Here is a 21,734-nt window from a genome sequence, read left to right on the forward strand (position 1 = left end):
TTATGGAAGGGGCCCCCAAAATTGCTTTGACCCAGGCCCCCTGAATCCTCTAGGTGGTCCTGGCTCCTCAGCCACCAGGTGGGTAATCAGGAAGCCAGGGATTCTCGGGCATAGAGCAGCCCACCAAATGAGAACCAAGGAGTTAACCAGTCCCAGGAGCCAGGAATCCCTGTTCAGTGGCAGCTCCAGGCACCAGCGCTCCAAGGATCCCACAGAAGAAGAAAATGGGTCCACAGTAGCAATGGAGGTGATGGAGAAAATGTAATGCCAACAGATCCTGGTTGTCAGGGGGCAGAATTGAACCTGGGACCTCAGTGCTGTGCATGAGCCTCTACTGCATGAACTAAAAGCCAACTGCTCCTTAGCTAAACCTGTAAAGCAGACTCTTTAATCCCAAAGTGGTCTCAGTGCCTATTGTGGGTGGTGATCCATGAAAATCAGGCCCTAATTGCGCTACATTGTAATTCCTCACGGAGAAGGAAAAAGACAGTTCACTCTCCCAGTTGGCAAGGAAAGGAAAAGAGAGCCAACAGCAAAGCGTGGGTATGTGTGAGAGAGCTGGGAACTAACTCATCTTCCCAGGGAGGAGACAAAGATAGCACTACAGGGCTGGTGGATGGGGCAGTGGGTAGAACAAGCCCACGCTTCTAATAATGGGGTGGTGGGTAGAAAAATGACAGCAGGAAGAACCAAGCAAACAGCTGGATTAAGGAACTGGAATAGCTCTAGTCCTCAATGAGACAATAAGAGGTCCTTTCTAGAACATTTGGGAAAGAAAGGACATGATTACTCCCCCTTACAGGAAGTATCTTGGAAGGAAGCAGGGGCTGCAGCATGGCCTTAGGTGGTTTGGGGTGGTGTGTTTTTTTTTAAAGTTACTGGCAGGCGGCAGGCAGCCTTCCTTATTATTTAGACTAAATCTCGCTAAGATTGCATCAGTGTATTTTTTTTAGCTCCCTCTTTTGATGAAAGACTTTGAAATGAAGCAGTGAGCATCTCACTCTGAACTGTTTGAAATCACTCTCATTTTAACTGTCACAGCTTGGGGCTACAGGAGCTTCCTGGAATCCTACATGATTAAATCTGTGACACAGCAAAATTGCCTCCTGACGTCAAGGAAAATGGATTGACTGTATTTTAACTTGCTCTCTCCCCCACATTGGGAAGGAACCTGCGAACTTTCCCTGATACAGGCACAGTGGTGAGCGCCGGGTAGCACAGCAGGGCATTTGCACGTTGCTATAACAACTGCACGAATCTGGGAACAGCCCAGCAATGCTTCTAGTTTGGTACCATCTCTGAGAGTGCCAGATGCTGCAGACGCAGGTGCAGGCATAGCCCCCTCCCAGGTGCGCTGGGGCGTGCTGAGCTCTTCCAGGGGAGGGGAGAGCGGAGTTTGGTTTCATCTCCACTCCAGGTGCTGATCGGCACGAAGCACGGGGAGGATCTGTGTGATTTCTCCCAAACGACTGTCCTCCGAGCCCTGACTCATGAGGGCCCAGCCAGCCCGGCCCCCCAGCTGGTGAATCTGGCAGAGCACACGGAGGAGCTGGCAGCGTGGGAGACGGGTTAGCGAGAGGGGGGAGGGAGGAGATTCAGGGGCCAGGGGGCTATTGGAGAGGAGTGGGGGAGTGGCCGCGGTGTAGGGCACGCAGCCAAGTGGGAGCGCGCGGTGCCAGGAGGAGCATGGGGCGGGGCCAGTTTCGTTGGCTCTATTCCAATCCGGAAGAGCCGCACGCTCGGCGGTTGCTATGGTGATAGTACAGCAACCTCCCGTTGCTATAGCAGCGGCCCAGCCAACGGGTTGGCAGGTTGGCGGCGAGCGCGCGGGGAAGGCTTTGGCTGTAGCGCCGGCAGGAAGTCTGGCTGGAGAGGCGGGGCCGGGCCTGGGGCCGGAAGTGGGGGGGGAGGGGGACAGTATTGAGTGTGAAGGCCAGAGTCTGCTGCTGCCTGCCCCGGCGCGCGGGGGCGGCGGCGGCTCCTTCACGAGCCTGGTTGCCTGAGGCAGGCAGCCGAGGGCTGCGCGGGGCCGGAGCGGGTCTCGCGAGAACAGCCTCTACTCTACGCCCACTCTAGGGCCGGAGGCTCAGCGCGGGGACACCCGGCGGGCAGGAGGAGCCTGGGCCCAGCACAGGAAGATGGCGGCGGCCGGAGGCGGCGGCGGCTCCTGGGCGGCGGAGCGGCCCCGGCTGTGAGACCCCGAGAGGGGGCGGCGGGGACGGGCAGCGAGCGGCGGAGGATGAGCCTGCTGTGTGCGCAGTATCTCCGGTGAGGGGCAGGGGTGAGGTGAGGGTCAGACCCGGCAGCTCGGCCCGGACGGGGGTGCAAGGGGGGGGCGGATCTAGGGGCGAAAGGCGAGTTGTGGGGGGCAGAGCCGGGGCTGACTGTGCGTGTCTGCCAGGGCGAGCGGAGGGAAGGGGGAAAGGTGTTATGGGGTGAGGGCATGAGCAAGGGTTGCCTAGCAGAAAGGGGGGGTATGGGCAAGGCAAGCAGTGATCTAGGGGAAGGACATTGAGGGGGAAGGAGTGGCACAGTTGGGGAATACATCGGGGAAAGGGGAGTTTATTGAGAGGAGGTAAGTGCAAAGGAAAGGAGGCTGAGCAGAAAACGAGAGAAGGGTGGAATAGATGGAGGAAGTGGGGGTAATCTCAGTAGAAGACTCTGAGATGTGGGGGAGTAAAGGATATACTGGTGCAGGAGGGAGGAGGAGAGACATGTGTCTGGGAAAGGTGATAGAAAATAGTCATGGGGAGAAAAGGGAATGTGTTGAGAGGATGTGGACTAGATGGCTGGGCCGAGAGACTATTACTGGAAGAGCAAATTGGTGAAGTGGGGAAGATTGCATGGCAGAGTGACATTAGCTGTAGAGGGAAAGAGAGTTAAGTTATTCGGATGAGAAATCCAAAGTCCTTCATGGTGGTTGTTAAATATCACATAGGACTTTATGCAAGCCCAAGTATGCTAATGGTGGTATCAAGGCCAACTTCTAATTTGGGCTATTACATTCTTCCTGCCTATGTTCTGCAGTTTCAAATCAATACAGGGCTAAGCCCTGGTTATATTATGCAGTGTTAAATGGGTGCTACATGTCCAGCAAATCTGTATATATAGTCTGTAAAGTGCTTGGGATTTCTGTGCTGTGAAAGGCAGTATAGCAGCAGTTCTCAAACTGTGATCATTGGACCAGTAGTCTGCAGAGCTTTTTATGGTGGCTTGTAGAGTTAAAATGTTTTTGGAACGAAGCAATTTGGGGGGGGGGGTTAGGAGAAGAGATAGTCAATGAGTTTTTCACAGAAATGCACAATACAGTATTTTGGAGTGGAAAATGCTGGTACATGAGCATTAAGTAAACTTAATTCTTTGCATTTTAAAGTCCAGTCATCTTGTAATTTAGAACACCAGTGTAAGCAAAAAAGCCTAGATAATAAGTCTTGTGCCAGTAAATATGCTAAAAGGGGACATGTATCCCTTTATGAAGAGTCAGGGACTGAAGCAAGAGCCTCTGCAGGAGTTGATGAGATGCAGTTAATATAATTATTTACAGTTGTAAAAGGCCTTCTATCCAGGGATCTTAAAACACTTCAGCTACCTCCCCCATAATGGTAGTCCCCAAATCCTTTTTCTCTATCTAGTCTTGCATTCCTGGCTGCCTCTCATTCCTCTGGGTTGTCTCCATGCTATCTCAGACTTGTTCTTTTCAAAACAAAACTTTTCTTTCCTCCATCTTCCTTCTGTTCATGGACAACATCACCATCCTTCATGTCTCCCAGGCCTGTAATCTGTGCTGCATTTGATTCTTTTCTCCTCTACCCACTGCTGACACATTTTCCTTGTTAATATCTCCCAAATGAATCTATCTTATTGATTCCAGTGGTTAAATTCCTATCAATGTACTAGTCATTTTTTTTCTTTTATAACTGAAATCTAGTTCTGACCAGTCTCCCTGCCTCTGAACTCTTTTGCTACCCTCCAGGTCTGTCAAAATTGGTGGTACTAAAGTTATCTTCCTTCCTCTCTGCTCTGACCCATTTCCCCCTTCTCCTACTGGATAAAAACCAAACTTCTTGGAATCTTTCCATTGGTGTTCTGCATCTTACCACATCAAGTTCAAGATCCTGATAATCTGCAAGACCTTCTATAATTACCTACATCTATTCCCTTTGCTCCTCTCAAATCTTGTGTTACTGCTCTCTTTCTCTTATTTTGCTTCATCTTTGTACAGTGCCTATCACAATGGGACTGAGTCATCTAGGTACTAACGCAATACAAACAATAAATAAAATACTTCTGAAAGTATTCTTGTCTTTAACTGGCAAAAACTTACCGTCTTGTCATCAGTAGTTCTCATGTTCTGTGTCTCCAGAACTCTTCTTTATCTTTTATGACCTATATAGATTGTAAAAGCAGCAAAGAGTCCTGTGGCACCTTATAGACTAACAGATGTATTGGAGCATGAGCTTTCGTGGGTGAATACCCACTTGGTCGGATGCATCCGACCAAGTGGGTATTCACCCACGAAAGCTCATGCTCCAATACATCTGTTAGTCTATAAGGTGCCACAGGACTCTTTGCTGCTTTTACAGATCCAGACTAACACGGCTACCCCTCTGATATAGATTGTAGGCTTTTTGGGACCCACGGTGTGCACTATCCATGGATGTAAAATGCTACACGTCATCTATGGAGCTATTTACATTTTTGTAACTTACAAATGGAAGAAATTGGGGTACAGAGAGAGCATTTGGGATAACTGTTGCCCAGGGTCATACAGTACTAGAGCTGAGACTAGAACTCGGGTGTCTTAATGCCCATTCTGCCAGTTCTGTGCCTTAGGAAGAAGGCCATCCTTTCTCTTACTGTAGCATAAGAACTCACAATTGGAATCCACTGATGAAGGAATAATTGAATTTCAGGATGTTGTGCATAAGGATAGCTGAACAGGATGGCGATTTGTAAAGGGTGGGGAGCGCTTCTTTGTTCTATAAATAAGGCGTTGGAGGGCTTTTGTGAAAATTTTTTGCCTGGTTTTTAGGTTAAATATTCATGTGTTATCTATCTTGGAAGACTAATGATTGGAGAAATAGTGAAATGACTTTGCAGGAATCAAGGGAGACTGAAAGATGAACTAAGGGAAGGGATTTTTAGCCAAATGGTTTAAATCTCTCTTCCTTCCCCCGCTCTCCGCCACTCCTTAACACATCTAACTTCAGTGAATGTAGAGCATTTAGGATGAATAACTTCTTTGTTAAAGAATCAGTCTCATTTCAATAAAAATGTAAGATCTGACAAAATAAATATCTGAGACACCTATAGAAGTTTCTAGCAGAACCAGGGAAGATCTAACTTGACAAGCTTGATGTTTCTACAAGTGAAGCAAGCAGTGAGGGGAGAGGGAGGGAATCCCCTTCAGTCACCTTCATGTGTCATAAAGATGGAAAAAGGGCAAAACCCCAATTTTTAAAATATCCTTTGCAGGTCACCTGTTAAGCTGCATCACTAGATAATTACTTTTACGTAGCTGATTCTTGTGGGTTTCAGTTTCTATCATCACTGGATTCAGTCTTGCTGTATATGGTGTTTCTGTCCCATTTTAGTTTGTCGTCTGGGAGGAATAAGATAGAAACATTAAAACATCAAGGATTTGCATATAGTCTGGTGAGAGGGACAGGAAAGTAATAGATTGAAACCTTAATTACATTCAGACCTATGAGACCTCTCTCAAATATCATATCAGTGGTTTTCCAAGACTCCCAGTTGCATGATATCTCCGCCCAGATGAAAATGATGTGTCTAAGGTATGTCTTATGGATCAAAACAATTTTGATTAGGCTCTCTTTCATTCTCTGTTTACTTGGAAATTCTCAGGTATTCTTACCACAAAGCTAGTTATTAATCTTACAGGAGCAGACTTGTTTATGTTTGACTATCTCTTGTGTCCTGCTAGCTCTTGCTAGAGGTGAGAGAGACACCTGAAAGGAAAACACCACTAGCAGTGGAATTTCCAGTTAGAAGCCACGGAGAACAGTTTCCAGAGTACACTGTCTCTTCCTCCTACCTGAAAACTCTCTGGTGTATTCCTTTTAAAAAGATATTACTGGGGTAGGGGTAGGGGAAGAAGAAGGACAGGTAGTTTAAGTTCGGACAGCCGTTACAAGGAACTTAAATTCATCTACTGAATGGAGACATTCTTCTCTGTAATGTGAAAATGTTAATGTTGCTGTTCTCTGATGTTACTCCTTTTTAAAAAAAAAAATCATAATAATAATCCCAAACCCAGCCTTCCAAAATATAGTGGGGCTCCAGCTCTGTCTCACTGACCCAATATTAAGCCTGTGCAGTTTACAAACTGACAGGGTAGCAAGCCTTGTAGATGGGGGTAGGGGAGCGATAGATATGGCATCTTGATTTTAAGTAAGGCTTTTGATACTGTCTCGCATGACCTGCTCATAAACAAACCAGGGAAATACAACTTATATGGAGCTAGTATAAGGTGAGTGCATAACTGATTGGAAAAATGTTCCCGGAGAGTAGTTATCAGTGGTTCACAGTCAAGCCGTAAAGGAATATCGAGTGGGTTCCTGCAGGAATCAATTCTGGGTCCAGTTCTGTTCAATATCTTCATCTGTGATTTAGATAATGGCATAGAGAGTACACTTATAAAGTTTGTGGGTGATACAAAACTTGGGGGGGTTGCAAATGCTTTGGAGGACAGGATTATAAATCAAAATGATCTGGACAAACTGGAGAAATGGTCTGCAGAAAATAGGATGAAATTCAATAAGGACAAATGCAAAGTACTTCACTTAGGATGAAACAATTAATTGCACACATACAAAATGAGAAATGACTGCCTAGGAAGGAGATGCCCAGATCCCTTTCTGCAGTACATCTTGGACCACAAGCTAAATCTGAATCAATAGTGTAACGCTGTTGCAAGAAAAGCAAACGTCTTCTTGGGATGTATTAGCAGGAGTGTTGTAAGCAAGACATGAGAAGTAATTCTTTCGCTCTATTCCATGCTGATTAGGCCTCACCTGGAGTATTGTGCCCAGTTCTGGGCTCCACATTTCAGGAAAGATGTGGAAAATTAGAGAAAGTCCAGAAGAGCAACAAAAATGATTAAAGGTCTAGAAAACATGACCTATGAGGGAAGACAGAAAAGATTGGGTTTGTTTAGTCTGGAGAAGAGAAGACTGAGAGGACATAACATTTTTCAAGTATATTAAATTTTGTCACAAGGAAGAGGGAGATAAATTATTCTCGTTAACCTCTGAGGATAGGACAAGAAGCAGTGGGCAGTTTAGGTTGAACATTGGGAAAAACTTCCTAACTATCAGGGTAGTTAAGCACTGGAATAAATTGCGTAAGGAGGTTGTGGAATCTCCATCATTGGGGATTTTAAGAGCAAGTTAGACAAACACCTGTCAGGGATGGTCTAGATATAATACTTAGTCCTGCCACGAGTGCAGGGGATTGGACTAGATGACCTCTCGAGGTCCAGTCCTATGATTCTATAGGCTTTGATTCCTGAAGGCTTAAGCATGTGCTTAACTTTACACCCTGTGAGTAATCCCATTGACTTCATTGTGATTACTTGGCCCATGTAAAGCTGAGTACATGTCTTCATGAGAACAGGGTAGTATTTCTTTTTTCCCCAACAGCTAGGCCTGTGAACCTCCCCACCCGACCTCAGCCTTCAGTGTGGTTCTTGAGGTGTTGTGGAGGGTAAACTTTATTACTTGCTGGTGATATGCAAGAAGGAAAGAGCCTGACTTATCTTTCAGGACTCAAGGTGAGTTTGCAAGGCTGTCTTTAAATAATACTTTGAAAAAACCCTATAAAACTAAGCCCACGAATATTAATAAATGGAGCAAACTTGTTATGGGATCGGTGAGAGAATAAAGCTGAAATGTCAGGTCACTTTAAATCATACATAGTGGAACAGTACTTTAATAGAAATCTTAATATAAAATAGAACTTTTACTTGTAAACAACTTATTTTTCTTTTGCAAAAGACAAGAATTGAATTGTTAGCTCATTCTTCAAGTTTTCTTTGAGCAAATGTATTTTTCATAGCTGACTCGACTTGCATTAGTTTAGTTGTTAATTAAATTCTTAGCAATTTGAGGCTAGAACTAACATGTATTTCACAAAGGTGTAAACTCTACATTTTAGCTAAATGTAGCTTTACTCTGGTAGAACTTAGCTATGTTCTACATAAACATAGAAAGAAAGATGATTTATTATAACTCTTGTATACCATTGAGTAATTCTGGTACTGACAAGTCAACAGTAATGAGGGTTCATATGATTTGTGTAATCTCATGATGAAACTATAGCCTTTTCATGAAAAGTTTGACTACTATTTTTTTTTATAATTCACATTGTGTCTCTGTCTTTGTGTGGACTCACCAATAGCTCCATTACATCCCTGCATCTGCTGTTAATTTCCTCTTGATTGCTCCCTGTCTATCATTCAGTGCCATATCACTAATATCTCACCTTTGCTGATGTGTAGTTACTCTGGTGGCAATCCATGTCTTGTCAGACTTTATTTCCTATCTCTACTAGATCAGACTACAAGAGTTATTTCCTTGAGCCAGCATCTCTCCACCTGTTCCTGGTCCTGCAACCAGTTTGGTGTCCCCACAGCTAATATCTCAGTCTGAGAAGGTTAGTAATAGAAGGGAATGAGTTTTGTGTCACAGATGAGTTAGGAGTGCCTCATCTCTTCTGGTCTTTCCTGCTGAGCATATAGGTTGCCTAGCTTTCTGATGGCATGAAGGCCTTCTGGGAGCTCTTGGGACACAGTATGAAGTCCTTAGGCCTAGGATTTATTTTGGTCCAGAAGAAAGCCTGTAGGATCTGATATTCTGCAGGCAAGCAGTGTTTACCACCCATATGAACAATGGTACCTACAGCGTGTGAGGACCCTTTTGCTAACTCTAGGTTTAGTTCCTTTTGTAATTAGACAGTCAGTATCGAGTCTCTGAGGAGGCCTTTGAATATTTTTAATCTTGCCTAATCTTAGATGTGTGATCTCAGTGGCCAATAAGGTCTTGCCAGACTGGAGCTTCTAGATTCACATCGAAGAATAAATGCCAAGTGCCTCCACCTTTTTGGGGCATAAGTCTTATGCTCAGGCTATGTGGCAGGTGAGGATTGGTAATTATCAAGTAGTCCAGATCCTGATGGAGAACCTCGCACAGATAAATTACAATAACTGCTCAGGAGAGGGGCTTGACTTAGCCCGCTGTGTCTGAAAGTTATCCTGTTGGAATTCAGCATTCACTGTCAGAGTGCTTCAGGGGCTCTGCATCTGCTGGAAAAATTTTAGACAATGTTTTGTCAGATCCCTTGAGAGTTGACAGTCAGCAGTATGACTAGTCCTACATCTCCTGCAAATGGGGTAAGATCCCGCTACATCTCTTTGCCAGCAGTGACTGCCAAATATCTCCTGATATACTTCAGGGGCAGGCAGAATCCAGCATCATCAACAGATATTCCCCTCTGGACAAGAGTCAAGGGTTTCCTTCAACCTTTATTCAGAAGATCATCAGGAATCGGATGAGGATGTAACCAAGATGCTGCTGTTAGTCTTGTCTTGGGCATTACAATTTTGATATTCTGACCTTCTGAAATTATAGTTAAATCCACAGGTCCAGGTTCTCAGTCTACTAGGTATGTTGTCTCACGGTTGGGATGAGATTGTTCAATGGGATCTCAAGTTGACAGCTTGGTTGATTGCTGGGAGCAGTAGATCAAGTGCTCTGCTGAGGTCGAAAAGTAGGAAACCATTAACAAGGCATACCTACTCAATTATCTGGAAGACTCTCCTTCAGGACAGCTCAAGAAGTAGACCAGGGTGGCTCTCCTTTTTTTCCATGTATTCCTTCTAATGTGTGAACCACATCTTGTGAACAAAATCTTGTTTTCACAAAGTTCCTGAGTTCCTTTCTTTGAACCTGGGTTAGACTATTTACTGTGTCCTGTCTCTGAAGACAGCATTCCTCGTATCTGTAACATCAGCCTGGAGAATTAGTGAGATACGAGTCCGATGGCTGGATCCTCCTTTTACTGTGTTTATTAAAAGTAGGTCGTGCATCTTCACCTCCAAATTACTGTCTAAACTTCCATCTCAATCAGGCCATTAGTCTTCACATTTCCTCTCCTCTCTTCCCCAAGCCCAAGGATGTCTGGCTCGGCGCTTAAGACTCTTTGGAAGCCTAAAGTTATCTATATAGGAACAAATCTATTCTGTAAGGTCACAAGAAGTCTGGAGAAGTATGTAGATAAGACCAGGGGTAGGTCCATCTCAGTTTAATGGCTGTTCAAATGGTTCAAACAATATATATGTTGTTACATGATTATATTAAGTTTCTAGTGATCTGGAAGTTACTGGAGTAAGTTTCCGCAGAATACCTTGGCACTGTATCCGTCACTGAGAACGTTGCTACTTGGAACTCTCTTACACTGCACTACGCTCTCAGTTTGGGCTTTAGTTCTGATGCCCAGTTTGGAGGAAAAATCTTGTCATTAAAGCTATTCAGGAGTAATTTCCGGAAAGTCACTACTGCTTGTCTTTTTTCCCCAGCAGTCAATTAGCTCAGAAGTAGTTAATGGAAATGTCTCCAAATACATTTAATTTCCCAGCCAAGCCAGGGTAAGCTATGCAGCAACTCCTAGACCCCCAAAAATTTGACATTAGCTTCTGCAAAGGCTATAGGCCACAATTCGTTCAAATAGGGTTATTTTTTGCCAGAAAGGCAAGTGTTAGGTCTGACTAGCCAACCTATCCATAATAAGCTTTGTACTTTGTACCATAATTAGCAGGTATTTTGATTTACAAGGCAATCCTTGTCTTACTGTTATAAACATATATAAAAACTGCATACTGACTTGGTGGGTGTGTGTGCGTGAGAGTTGCCTTTTGTTTATTTTTCCCCAAGTATAAAATGTGTAGCATGGAAGAGTGTGCTGAGGAGTGAGTAGATAAAGCATAACCACACAACATAAGGACATGCAGTAGTTTGCCACTTTGATTACACATACCCTAAACATTTCAGTTTTAGAGGTTTTTGTAGTCGTCTACAATTTGTATGCCAAAAGTGGCCTTAATCTTGGATTAAAACATATTTGCATCCACTTGTGAAAGACGTTATACAGGCAACTGCAAAGTTGAATGTATCTCAAACGCATACAGAAAACTAAATTTATTACTGTACTTGCTGATGACAGGTCTGTACTTGAGCAAAGGTTGGTATACATCAAATTTACTCAAGATTTATTTAACTCTGGTGTAGTAGATTTACAATCTGGGACAGTTTATGGCATCAGGAATAAAAAGTTTAAGAAATTCAGGTTTCAGGCAACAGGAATCGCAAGAGATGTTCATCTGAATTTAGCTGGTGCAGCAGTATATTCAGTCCAAGTTTTGGCACAACTCTTCAGTCTCAAAAATTTGAATCTATTGTGAAAGAAGTTTAAGTCCTAAAAGATGGTGACTTGAAGCACTTGCTGATGCCTTTTGAGGTAACTGCTAGCTATTTTGGCAGCATCCACCATGCATGCAGGATTGCTAGTCAGGGCACTAAAGACAGACCAAATGTGGGGATGGCCGGTTTGGAACATATTGAGTTAGACTGAAATAACCAGAATTAGCGGTATTCTTTGAGATCAAAACAGATAAATTTATGTATGCTTTGACATTTCATGATTTCATTAATCATTACTGTTAACTGAAGTCTTTCTTTTATGGAGAGGGTTCTTTTATTAGAGACCTGCAAAGAACTATGATGGAACTTCTAGCAATGAGACATTTTGAAGCCTGTATGGAAATTTATCTGTAGGGATGACAAACTGGAAGGGAGTTGATGTTTTTGTCTTCAAAGGCAAAATTACAGAAAATCAAATGTGTATATATAATTGAAAATTCAGTTGCACATATGGATACCTTATTCAGATTACCACAGTCATGATTCATACGGTTCCATGTTTTATTTTCACACAATCGCCTGAAGATTCATAAGTCCCTTCATGCTTCAACCACTCTTCCAGAGGGCATGTATCCATTCCGATGATAGGTTCTGTTAGATACAGTGGAGTCACATCTTACGCAGGGGTTAGGTTCTAAACTCAGCACATAGTCAAAATTACCTTTGAAAATCCCTTAAATCACCCATAAAGTACAGTATACTGTACATGGTTTTGTGTATACAACTCTGTACAGTAATTTGTAATGTATACAGTAATTTACAGTATATAATAGAGTACATATGCAAAATATAATTTTACAGTACTGTATTTTTAATTACAGGGGGTAATTACAGCGGGTCGTCAGGGCTTGATGTCGATCCAGGAGACGGAGGTAATGGAGAGCTTGAGTGACAGAGAGCAAGTCGTAGACGAAGTGGTTGGTTCTGGTTCAGCTCGAGAAGTTGATTGCGTAGGCTCATCTGCTGCTGGTTGTTTTTCCTTGAAAAACATGGTGGTCAGCAACTGTCGCTGTTGTCTCTTGAGCTGCTCAAACGTTTCTTGATACGATCTCAAATAGTCTGTAATACTACATGTGATTTTGAGGCTTCGTTCCATAGAGGCATTGTATTCAGAAATTAAATCATTCAAGAGTTTCGCTGCTTGGAACACTTCAGCAAATTTATGAAGATTCCAACTTTCTGGCTCTTCCTGTTCATCTTTGTCTTCTGTAGACGATTTTATCAGTTCCTCTAACTCATCGTTAGTCAATATTTCACTATGGCTCTCAATTAATTCTTCAATTTCTTCCTCAAGGATGTCGACAAAGCCATCATCACCAGCTTGCCTGGCCCCCTGAACAATGCGTTTCACTTCTTTGTCAATGGTCGGGAAACCCTTAAAATCATTCACACATTCTTTCCATAGGTTTCACCAACATGCATTAACTGTTTCAGGCTTGATTGCATCCGTTGCCTGTTTAATATAAGTGATGCAATCTGAAATGTTGAAGGACTTCCAACACTCCATCACATTAAGATTGGGATCAGCATCCATAGCACTACGTATCCGTGAGAATGTAAGCCTTGTGTACATGGCCTTGAAACAGCGAATCAAACCTTGGTGGAGAGGTTGGATGATGGAGGGGGGCGGGGGGAGAAGGATGACTTCAACGTCGTAATGTGCAAACCGGAGTGCTGCAGGGTGGCCAGGAGCATTGTCTACGATCAGCAACACTTTAAAGTCAAGTTCTTCTCTTCAAGGTTCCTCTTGACCTCTGGAATGAAACACTTGTGGAACCAATCCAGAAATAATGCTGCCATCACCCACGCCTCTTTATTTGATTGCCAGAACACAGGCAGGAGATTTTTGTTCTTGCCTTTTAGGGCACAGGGATTTGCAGCTGTCTAGAGCAGGGGTAGGCAACCTATGGCATGGGTGCCAAATGCGGCACACTAGCTGATTTTCAGTGACACTCACACTGCCCGGGTTCTGGCCACCGGTCTGGGGGGTTCTGCATTATAATTTAATTTTAAATGAAGCTTCTTAAGCATTTTAAAAACCTTATTTACTTTTCATACAACAATAGTTTAGTTATATATTATAGACTTATAGAAAGAGACCTTCTAAAACCTTAAAATGTATTACTGGCACATGAAACCTTAAATTAGAGTGAATAAATGAAGACTCAGCACACGACTTCTGAAAGGTTGCCGACCCCTGGTCTAGAGCAAGCCCGGCTTTATTAAATGCCCAGCCACATTGCCACAAACAACAGAGTCACACGGTCTTTAGCTGCTTTGAAGCCAGAGGTTTGTCTTTCTGATTTCAAAATGTAAGTGTGGTTGGGCATTTTTTCCCAGAAGATCCCGTCTCGTCAATATTAAAAACTTGTTCTGGAAGATAGTCCTTTTCTTCTATGATTTTCTTTAATTGTTTGGGGTAGGCTTTTGCTGCCTCTTCATTGGCAGATGCATCTTCACCAGTAGTCTGCACCTACTGTTGTTTTTGAGGTTGAAGTGGTTCCTAAAACTGTTAAGCCAACCTTGGCTGGCTTTGAATTCCTTCTCATCAGAAGGCTGTTCCCCTTTGGCAGGAGGTTTGAACAGCACGCAGAGGCTAAGAGCCTTTTCTCACAACGTGTTGCCATCAATAAGCACACGTTTACAGTTCATGTCTTTCAGCCATAAGTTTAATGCCTTTTCAGTCTTCACTAAAGTCTTATCACGCACCTGGCTCGTCACCTTAGCAGTTATTGGAGCACTTAATGCCATGGCTTGTCGAATTTCTCTCTCTCAAATCTTGGTGGCACGAATGCTAGATTCATTGTGGCCATATTTATGCGCCACGTTGGAGACTGACATACCGTCTCTGAATAAGTCCAACGCAGCCAGTTTTTCTCCAGCATTGGAACAGATCGCTGTTTCTTTGGTTGAGCACCAGATGAAGTAGTTGGCTTGTGTTTTGAGGCCATGTTATATGAAAAATATGTATCTTTAAACACTAGAATCACACTTAGTATGGCGAGATGCTCACACTATGAGAAGCACATGGGAACTGAGACCGACCGGGGGAACAGCAGATTCACGTCTCCTATCTCACGCTCACTCCGGGGCATATGCTCATTTGGTGGAATCGCCCTCGCTATTTACAGGTATCTTGTTCTTTCTTTGCTCAGTGTGTGTAGTTGAATTCGCATAAGTTAAATGCGTATATGATGTGACTCACCTATAATGATCCAAAGCAGTGCGGACCAATGCTTATTTATTTTCATCATCTGAGTCAGATGCCACCAGCAGAAGGTTGATTTTCTTTTTTGGTAGTTCAATTCTGTAGTTTCCACATCAGAGTGTTGCTCTTTGAAGACTTCTGAAAGCATGCTCCACACCTCTTGCCTCTCTGATTTTGGAAAGCACTTCAGATTCTTAAATCTTGGGTTGAGTGCCCCAACTCAGAAGAAGGTTGCAGGAGTATTGTAGGGGGGTTGTGAGAGTGGCAGTTGCTGGCCAGGTGCCCAGCCCTGAAGGCTGCGCCGCCACAAGAAGCAGCGCAGAAGTAAGGGTGGCAAGAGGGGGAGGAGTGTCACAGCCCGAAATATTTTTAAAGGGGATCCCAGTGGGAAAAAAAGTTTGAGAACCCCTGTGATGTTGAGTTGAAAATACTTTCTGATCGTCTTTCAAACACACTATTCTAAAAGTACTCTTAGCTTTTAATAATGTCCTAAATTTCCATATAGTCTATTACACTGGCTTCTGTGTATTTGGTGTCCTTTCACTGCCTGTGTGGAGAAAAGAGCATGTCTTTCTTGTTTAGTATTCTGGCTAGAGGAGAATTTGCTGTATTAGCATTTTGTGGTTGTCTTGCTTCTCTTTTTACTCAGAGATGATTTGGCATGATTTGGCATATAGGTCTGAATTACTTTTACCTGAAGATGTTAAGCTTCTGTCTGGATTAATTTTCAGTATTTAAGTAGATAAGCTAATTGTTCATTATATTTATATCAAGATGTTTTCAGTTGTGACTTGACAGCTCAACTAGTGCTGCTCTGATAAGGCAAAGTGAGAGGGGACCCACTCTGGGTATGACATAAAGTGAAGCTTTATTTTTCAAATGTTTACATACTCGGAAATAACTTTTTCCTGCACTTTTGAAGTAGCATTCATAGGATTTGCAGTATTAGATCACAGATGGTCAAACCCAATATATAGGAGAAATGTGGACACTGATGAATGTGGCTTGATTTTTTTGTTTGTTGACCATCATAAGCAATGTTTTTGTCAATTGAGTAGCATCAAGACTGCTGCTTTGAAATTTTGATCTTAAATAATAAAACTAAATTATACCATTGGTTTCAGTTTGCCTACATGGGGAACTATACTAGTATACTGAGCAATGTAACTTTTGTGGGCACTTTTAATTTGAATAAATGTCCACATGGGGAGTTGTACTGGAATAATTATACTGGTATAAGGGAAGTTTTCTGGCAGAACCATAGTACTATAATTATAGTGCTATAACTCCTTGTGTGTACACTTGTTCTGTAGTAAGAGCACACATGCAGTTATACTGCTATAATTATACTAGTATAGTTCTGCCAGTAAATTTCTGTGTTGACAACCGCTTAGTTTCACAAGAGGTGCAAGTTTGCAGCAAGTCTCTTACTATTGGAAGTTATTACTATTGGTGTATGATTAACTGTGTGGGAGTAGAGAGAGAGATTGTAGACATTTTTCTAATCACATGTGGCAGATTTCCAGCAGAAAGCTTTGTGAACATGTTGTTGTTTGGAGCTTTCTTTGGAGTACCAGGCTGTTTACCATGAGATTCTCTGGTAGTAGATGATGTGTAGACTTAAAGTATTCTGCAACGTAGAAGCTTGTCTCCTGGAAACTCCTAATTGCTTGAATGGACTGCATTAATAGCAGCAGTATTATCAGGAAACTGTGTTTAAGAATGCTTTGTTTTTACAGTACCTTTCACTTGAACTCGATTGTTCTATGGACAGTTAATATGAGTATGTATTATAGCCATTTTATAGGTTGGTGTACTGAGGCACGGAGGTGAAGGAACTTTTTCCCCAGGTTTAATAGTAAATGTTATAACTGAGACTAAAACCTCAGTTCTTGTCCTCTAATCACTAGACATCCACAGTCTTAAGTAAGAGTTTTAAATGCTGTATTAATATTTACTTGCTGTAGCTGACTTTGTTTGAAGCCTGTTTATTCACTGTCCCGTGTTTCCCTGCAGGCTGTATCTTTATGGCTGATCTGACATTGCTCCAGATGATCAGTGGAGAGGGTAGGGTAATGTTATGACTTTCCTTGACTACTGTCCTGCATGGATTGTGATAGGACTCAACATTATTTTAGCCATATTATGAAATTTTTGTTAAATTTAATCTGTACTGCAGCTTCCTGGTTAGATTATTACTGTAATGATCTCTCTTCAGTGAACATTCAAACTTTTCTAATCTTGGGAAGGCACTTTGAGATCCTTAGTCAAAAGATGATGCATATTACCCAAAATGTGCTCCATATGAGGCAGAAGTGTGATTTCTTTTGCAACAAAGGTAAACAACAGTAGCAGTGTAATCGAGATTGGTATTTTGAAATCACATTATTGTTTTTTCACAACTTCTACCAATTTCAGCAACATAGATGCAAACCAAGGAGCTGGGAAAAGAAGAATATGTCCAACTTGGACTGCATCTACTTGCACTTCCTGTAAAGGTATTTTAGGATGGTCATTTAATAACTTCAGACTTGAACTGCTCAAGACTGAGGAATTTGGATCTTTCAATCATTTTATAGTTGCTTCAGGAACAAACCCCTTCTATACATTGCCATTTTTTAATATCAGTCCACCCTGAACAAAATTTCCTCTGTAGCTAATGGGTCAATGCTGTTGTACATAGCATTCTTACCCTATGCTGCATGGATCCTGCTGTATTAAAGGCACATATGTATATTGTGGAAAATTTAATTTCCAAGAGGAGTAGTGTAGAGAAAAGGAACCTGAAATAGGTCAGTTTCTGTGACAGGCATTATACTGAACACATTGTTTTAGAAGAGCATGGATTAGCATGAATATGTTGGTGGTAGTTCTCTGCAAAAAGAGAGGAATAGAGGTGGTTGTCTAAGTGCCCCAAGAAACTCAATGCAATTAAGAAGCAGCAAAGTTTAAATTTTGTTTTAAAAAACTGTCTTTACACTTACTATACAACCTGTGGAACTCAATAGTGCAGTTATATTATATAATTGTAATAGCACTGTAATAACTCTCCTTTCCTATCCATCTTTTTAATTGCTTTCTGTTTCTTTTGCTTCAGAGTGTAAAATGGGCACCATCTGGGGTTAGGAATGAATTTTTACCCCACCTGTGGCATTTTGTAAAACACAAATTGGCCATTTATGGATCACTGCTATGTTCTGATATGGCTGTCCCTAATCTTCTGGGTGACGGAAACAAAGCTGTCCTTGTGGTTGACCTCCCTGTCATCCGCGCCTACACCTCCCTTTTAAGAAGTTTGATTGAAAGTTGTTGCCTCTTATCTGAAATTGGGGTGATCTAGCATTTCAGCAGATAGGGTGGAAGGTTCAGGGATCATAATTTGAATGTAGCCAAGTTAAATGTACTAAAATATTGCTCAGAAGTAACCTTTCTTCTTCGAGTGATTGTCCGTATGAACTCCACTCTGTGTGCCAACTGCTTGTTCGCACAAGATCAGGTTCTTTTGGCCAGCATTGTCCATTGGAGCTGTGCCTGTGCCCTAGATGTCCTTGTGTTGCTACCCAAGGGTATAAAGAACAGAGTGGGCTCATGGCAGAGAGACAGAACCACATTGGTGTCCAGTTACTCTGTGCAATGTACGATCTCTTGTTAAGCTTGTTAGTAGCAGGAAGTTATATAGTATACTTAGTATAGTTTTTGTATCATGTCTGTTAACAAATATAAAAATAACTTTTTAATAGTAGATTAGGGGTGGGATATGCCCAGTTCAGTCACTGTGGTGGATACAAATTCTCCACAATTAAAACCTGCCTCTTGTGTGGTGGCTATCTCACTTAGTGATGGGTGCTGTAGGTGACTCTTTTTTGCCTTGATTAGGGACATATCTGGCAGATGCTTGAGCTGTGTCTTCTACAGGAGGACATAGAAGGCAAGAGAGGCCCAGCTCAAGCTCTTTCTTCTGGAATGCTTGATGAGAGCCTGAAAAAAAAAAAATTAACCAGGCCTGAGTAGTCCTCTTTGGCTAGTGCTCCTGTGAGCTGCAGCTTTACTCCGAGGTCTCAAGCTCATTCTTCATCTGAAAGATTGAATCCTTTGACTACTGAATTTGACAGAGCAGCCATGACCTCTTTCAGTTAGTTGTCAGAAAAGGATAAGAAGAAGCACCATTCCAAGAGAACGTAGGCATGGATTATCTTTTCTGTGTATTAAAGTGAGGTAAATCCCCACAATGCTGCTGTATTGATGCTCAGCTGAAAGGCAGTTCACAGCCCATATTGGTTCTCCTCTGCACCAGTTGGTCTCTGGATACCCACGGTGCCATCTAAAATTTGCATCTGCACTCCCTCTGTTCTGGGGCTGAAGACTCAGATGTTGGCTTTCTCTGTACCAACTGATCTTACGGTGACTGCATTACCGATATCATCCTTGCTCTCATCTGCAATTAGAGGTACTTCTGCCTCTGTACCACTCTCTAATACTACCACAATACCTATAAGATCTCCTGCTCGAGTTGTGCAAAAGCTAACCCTAAGACACCAGATATACTTCCTCCAAGGGAGGAGCTAGCCTACCTTTTTTCTTTCTCCCCCTCTGAACATAGTAGGGAGGTATCCCAACCCTGTCATCTCATTCCCACTTTTATGAGCCTGACTGGCCTGATAGGGAATTCAAAGATTGTCCATACAGAAACAGACTTCAGGAATCTTGTGGGAAACATTCATTCTGATAGTCACTGCCATGGCTCCCAGCCCCCTTATCCTTACAACATTGAATCTTGACTTTATAAGGCTCCTTGGGGGCACATACCCAGCTTGGATATCCCATTTTTACTGTCCTCCCTCAGCCTCTGCAAGATGTAGATTTATTCAAGAAGGTCTGTTCTAGTGCCTTACAGCCATCAGGAGAGATTGTCTCAGAGAGTCTTCAGCTGTATAAGAACATGTTATGAGTTAGGTTAGCTCTACCTAGCCATATTAGAGTTCAGGCATTCTCTGTTGCCTATGTGAAGAATGTTCCTGTTTCAAGTATCGGGGGTAGCTGTGTTAGTCTGTATTCACAAAAACAACAAGGAGTCTGGTGGCACCTTGAAGACTAACAGATTTATTTGGGCATAAGCTTTCATGGATTAAAAAAAAAAAAACCACTTTTTCAGATGCATTACACTCTATGCATCTGAAGAAGTGGGTTTTTTACCCATGAAAGCTTATGCCCAAATAAATCTGTTAGTCTTTAAGATGCCACTGGACTCCTTGTTGTTCCTGTTTCAGACATTTGTAGAGCTGCTGCATTGAGCTTGGTCCACTCACTTACAAGACACTTATGTAATAGAGGCTCCCAGTTCGTAAGCCTGTTTTTGGTAAGGCTGTCCTGCCTTTATTGTTTAAATAGGACTCCTAGTACCCACCTCCAAGCGTACAGAGACAAGAGCTTGTTCATCACCAGGAGTGGAATCCAAGTGATTCTGTCTTAAAGTGATTTTGCACATGAAGACAGAACAGTAACTGGTTCTTCAAGATGTGTTGTCCATGTGGTTTCCACAGGCTGCCATCCTTCCCCTCTACTCTACAGAGTTCTAATACTTGAGCATTTTGTATTGGCAAAGGAACTGAGGAATGGTTGGGCCTGCTCTGCCATTTGTGCTCTTAGATTGTGGGAATTCAAGAACATGTAGGGTACAGATGCAGCCCCAATGGACATGGCCAAAAGAATCCAGTTTCATGTGCATAGGGCACATGTGTTGTCTACACTGATTCCACTCTTGGTGCACGTCTCTAATAACCACAGTTACTGCAAGGTAAGTAATAGTTCTTTTGCAGGTAACAGTCTGGGTCATTAACCCAAGAAAACTGACAGTTATAGATAGGAGGAAGGTATGGAAAACGTGTGGCAGGCATAGTAGGATTTTGAGATTAATCTGGGCATTTGCACTCTGATAGATGACTGCTTGCATGGCTTCAGGTTTCCAGGAAGATTACTGAATGCTTCCAAAGAGATTCCTTAAATCTTTTATGGACGTGAAAGAACTTCATGGGAAGCTTTCATGTATGAGAGGTTTCATCTTTGCTATTGCCTTGCAGTATTTTTGTTTTGATGTAAACAGCTATTCAATGAAATTGAAAGGCAAAACATTTAAAACTGATAAAAGAAAATATTTTCATGCAATACCTAAGTAACCTGTGAAACTCATTGGCGCACCATATTACTAAAGCCAAGAGCTTAACAGGATTCAGAAGAGGATTTAGAGATTTATATGGATAATTTTTAAAAGGACTTAAACTCCATGTGCTACAGGACATAATCAGAGTACTGACTGACAAGGGTTAAGAAGAAATGTCTTGCATGGACACATTATTCCATTCCTTCTGAAGCTTCTAGTAGTAGGCACTGTCATACAGGACTTAGAGGAACCATTGATTTGATCCAGTATGGCAGCTCTTATGTAGTCAGCAGCCCCATGGTGCTTCATGTAATGCGGGGCCACTGGGACCAGGTGTCCCGAGAAATGCACCTTTGAAGCTAGGAGGAAAATATTAACAGGCTGGTTGGTAGTGATGCAGATGATTTTCTGTTTACGCTTTGCAGAGTTACTGTGAGTTCCTCTCAGATTTATTGTTGATGAGACTGGGGGCTGGTTATATGTGTTTAAAATGGAGATGATTTTGTGTTAACTGACTTGTGAAATATATTTTAATTCTTTAAATAATTGTTAGGTGAGAACGTAACGTATGAAAACACCAGGAGTTCTAAGGAACTTGTTCTCTGCTTTTGCTTTTGACATGACTTTATTTTGTGAGTGGGGTGGGGTGGGGAAGAATAATACAGCTCACACTAATTTGTAACTTCAAGGTTAGCCCTCTGTTACCTCTCCACAAGAAAGACTCTAGCTTTCTGCCCACATGTATACCAAACAAACTGCCATACGTTTCTTTATCAACTACTTCCTAAGAGACCAGGTAAAATTTAAAAAGCATGTGTGAGTATTTCACCTGGTAAATCAGATCATAATTCAGATTAGATTATGAAAAATGTGA

The 21,734-nt window shown here is 42.4% G+C and overlaps 1 protein-coding gene across 7 annotated transcripts in view; it reads left to right on the forward strand.

The window, feature by feature from the left end:
• The first annotated feature begins 1,939 nt into the window (after positions 1-1,939).
• The window catches only part of SMG7 (SMG7 nonsense mediated mRNA decay factor), a 109,602-nt gene continuing 89,807 nt past the window's right edge, over positions 1,940-21,734 (forward strand). For 2 of the 7 annotated variants that reach the window (XM_050963586.1, XM_050963592.1), the window contains exon 1: positions 1,940-2,268. In XM_050963586.1, coding sequence (XP_050819543.1) covers positions 2,240-2,268 — 29 coding nt within the window. In that variant the 5' untranslated portion in view covers positions 1,940-2,239. Of the gene's footprint in view, positions 2,287-7,661; positions 7,793-8,594; positions 8,674-12,390; positions 12,446-16,719; positions 16,776-21,734 lie in introns of those variants that run through there. The other 5 variants (XM_050963587.1, XM_050963590.1, XM_050963588.1 and 2 more) reach the window with 5 other exon arrangements.

This window comes from Gopherus flavomarginatus, chromosome 7 (assembly GCF_025201925.1).
Source record: "Gopherus flavomarginatus isolate rGopFla2 chromosome 7, rGopFla2.mat.asm, whole genome shotgun sequence".
Lineage (NCBI taxonomy): Eukaryota > Metazoa > Chordata > Testudines > Testudinidae > Gopherus > Gopherus flavomarginatus.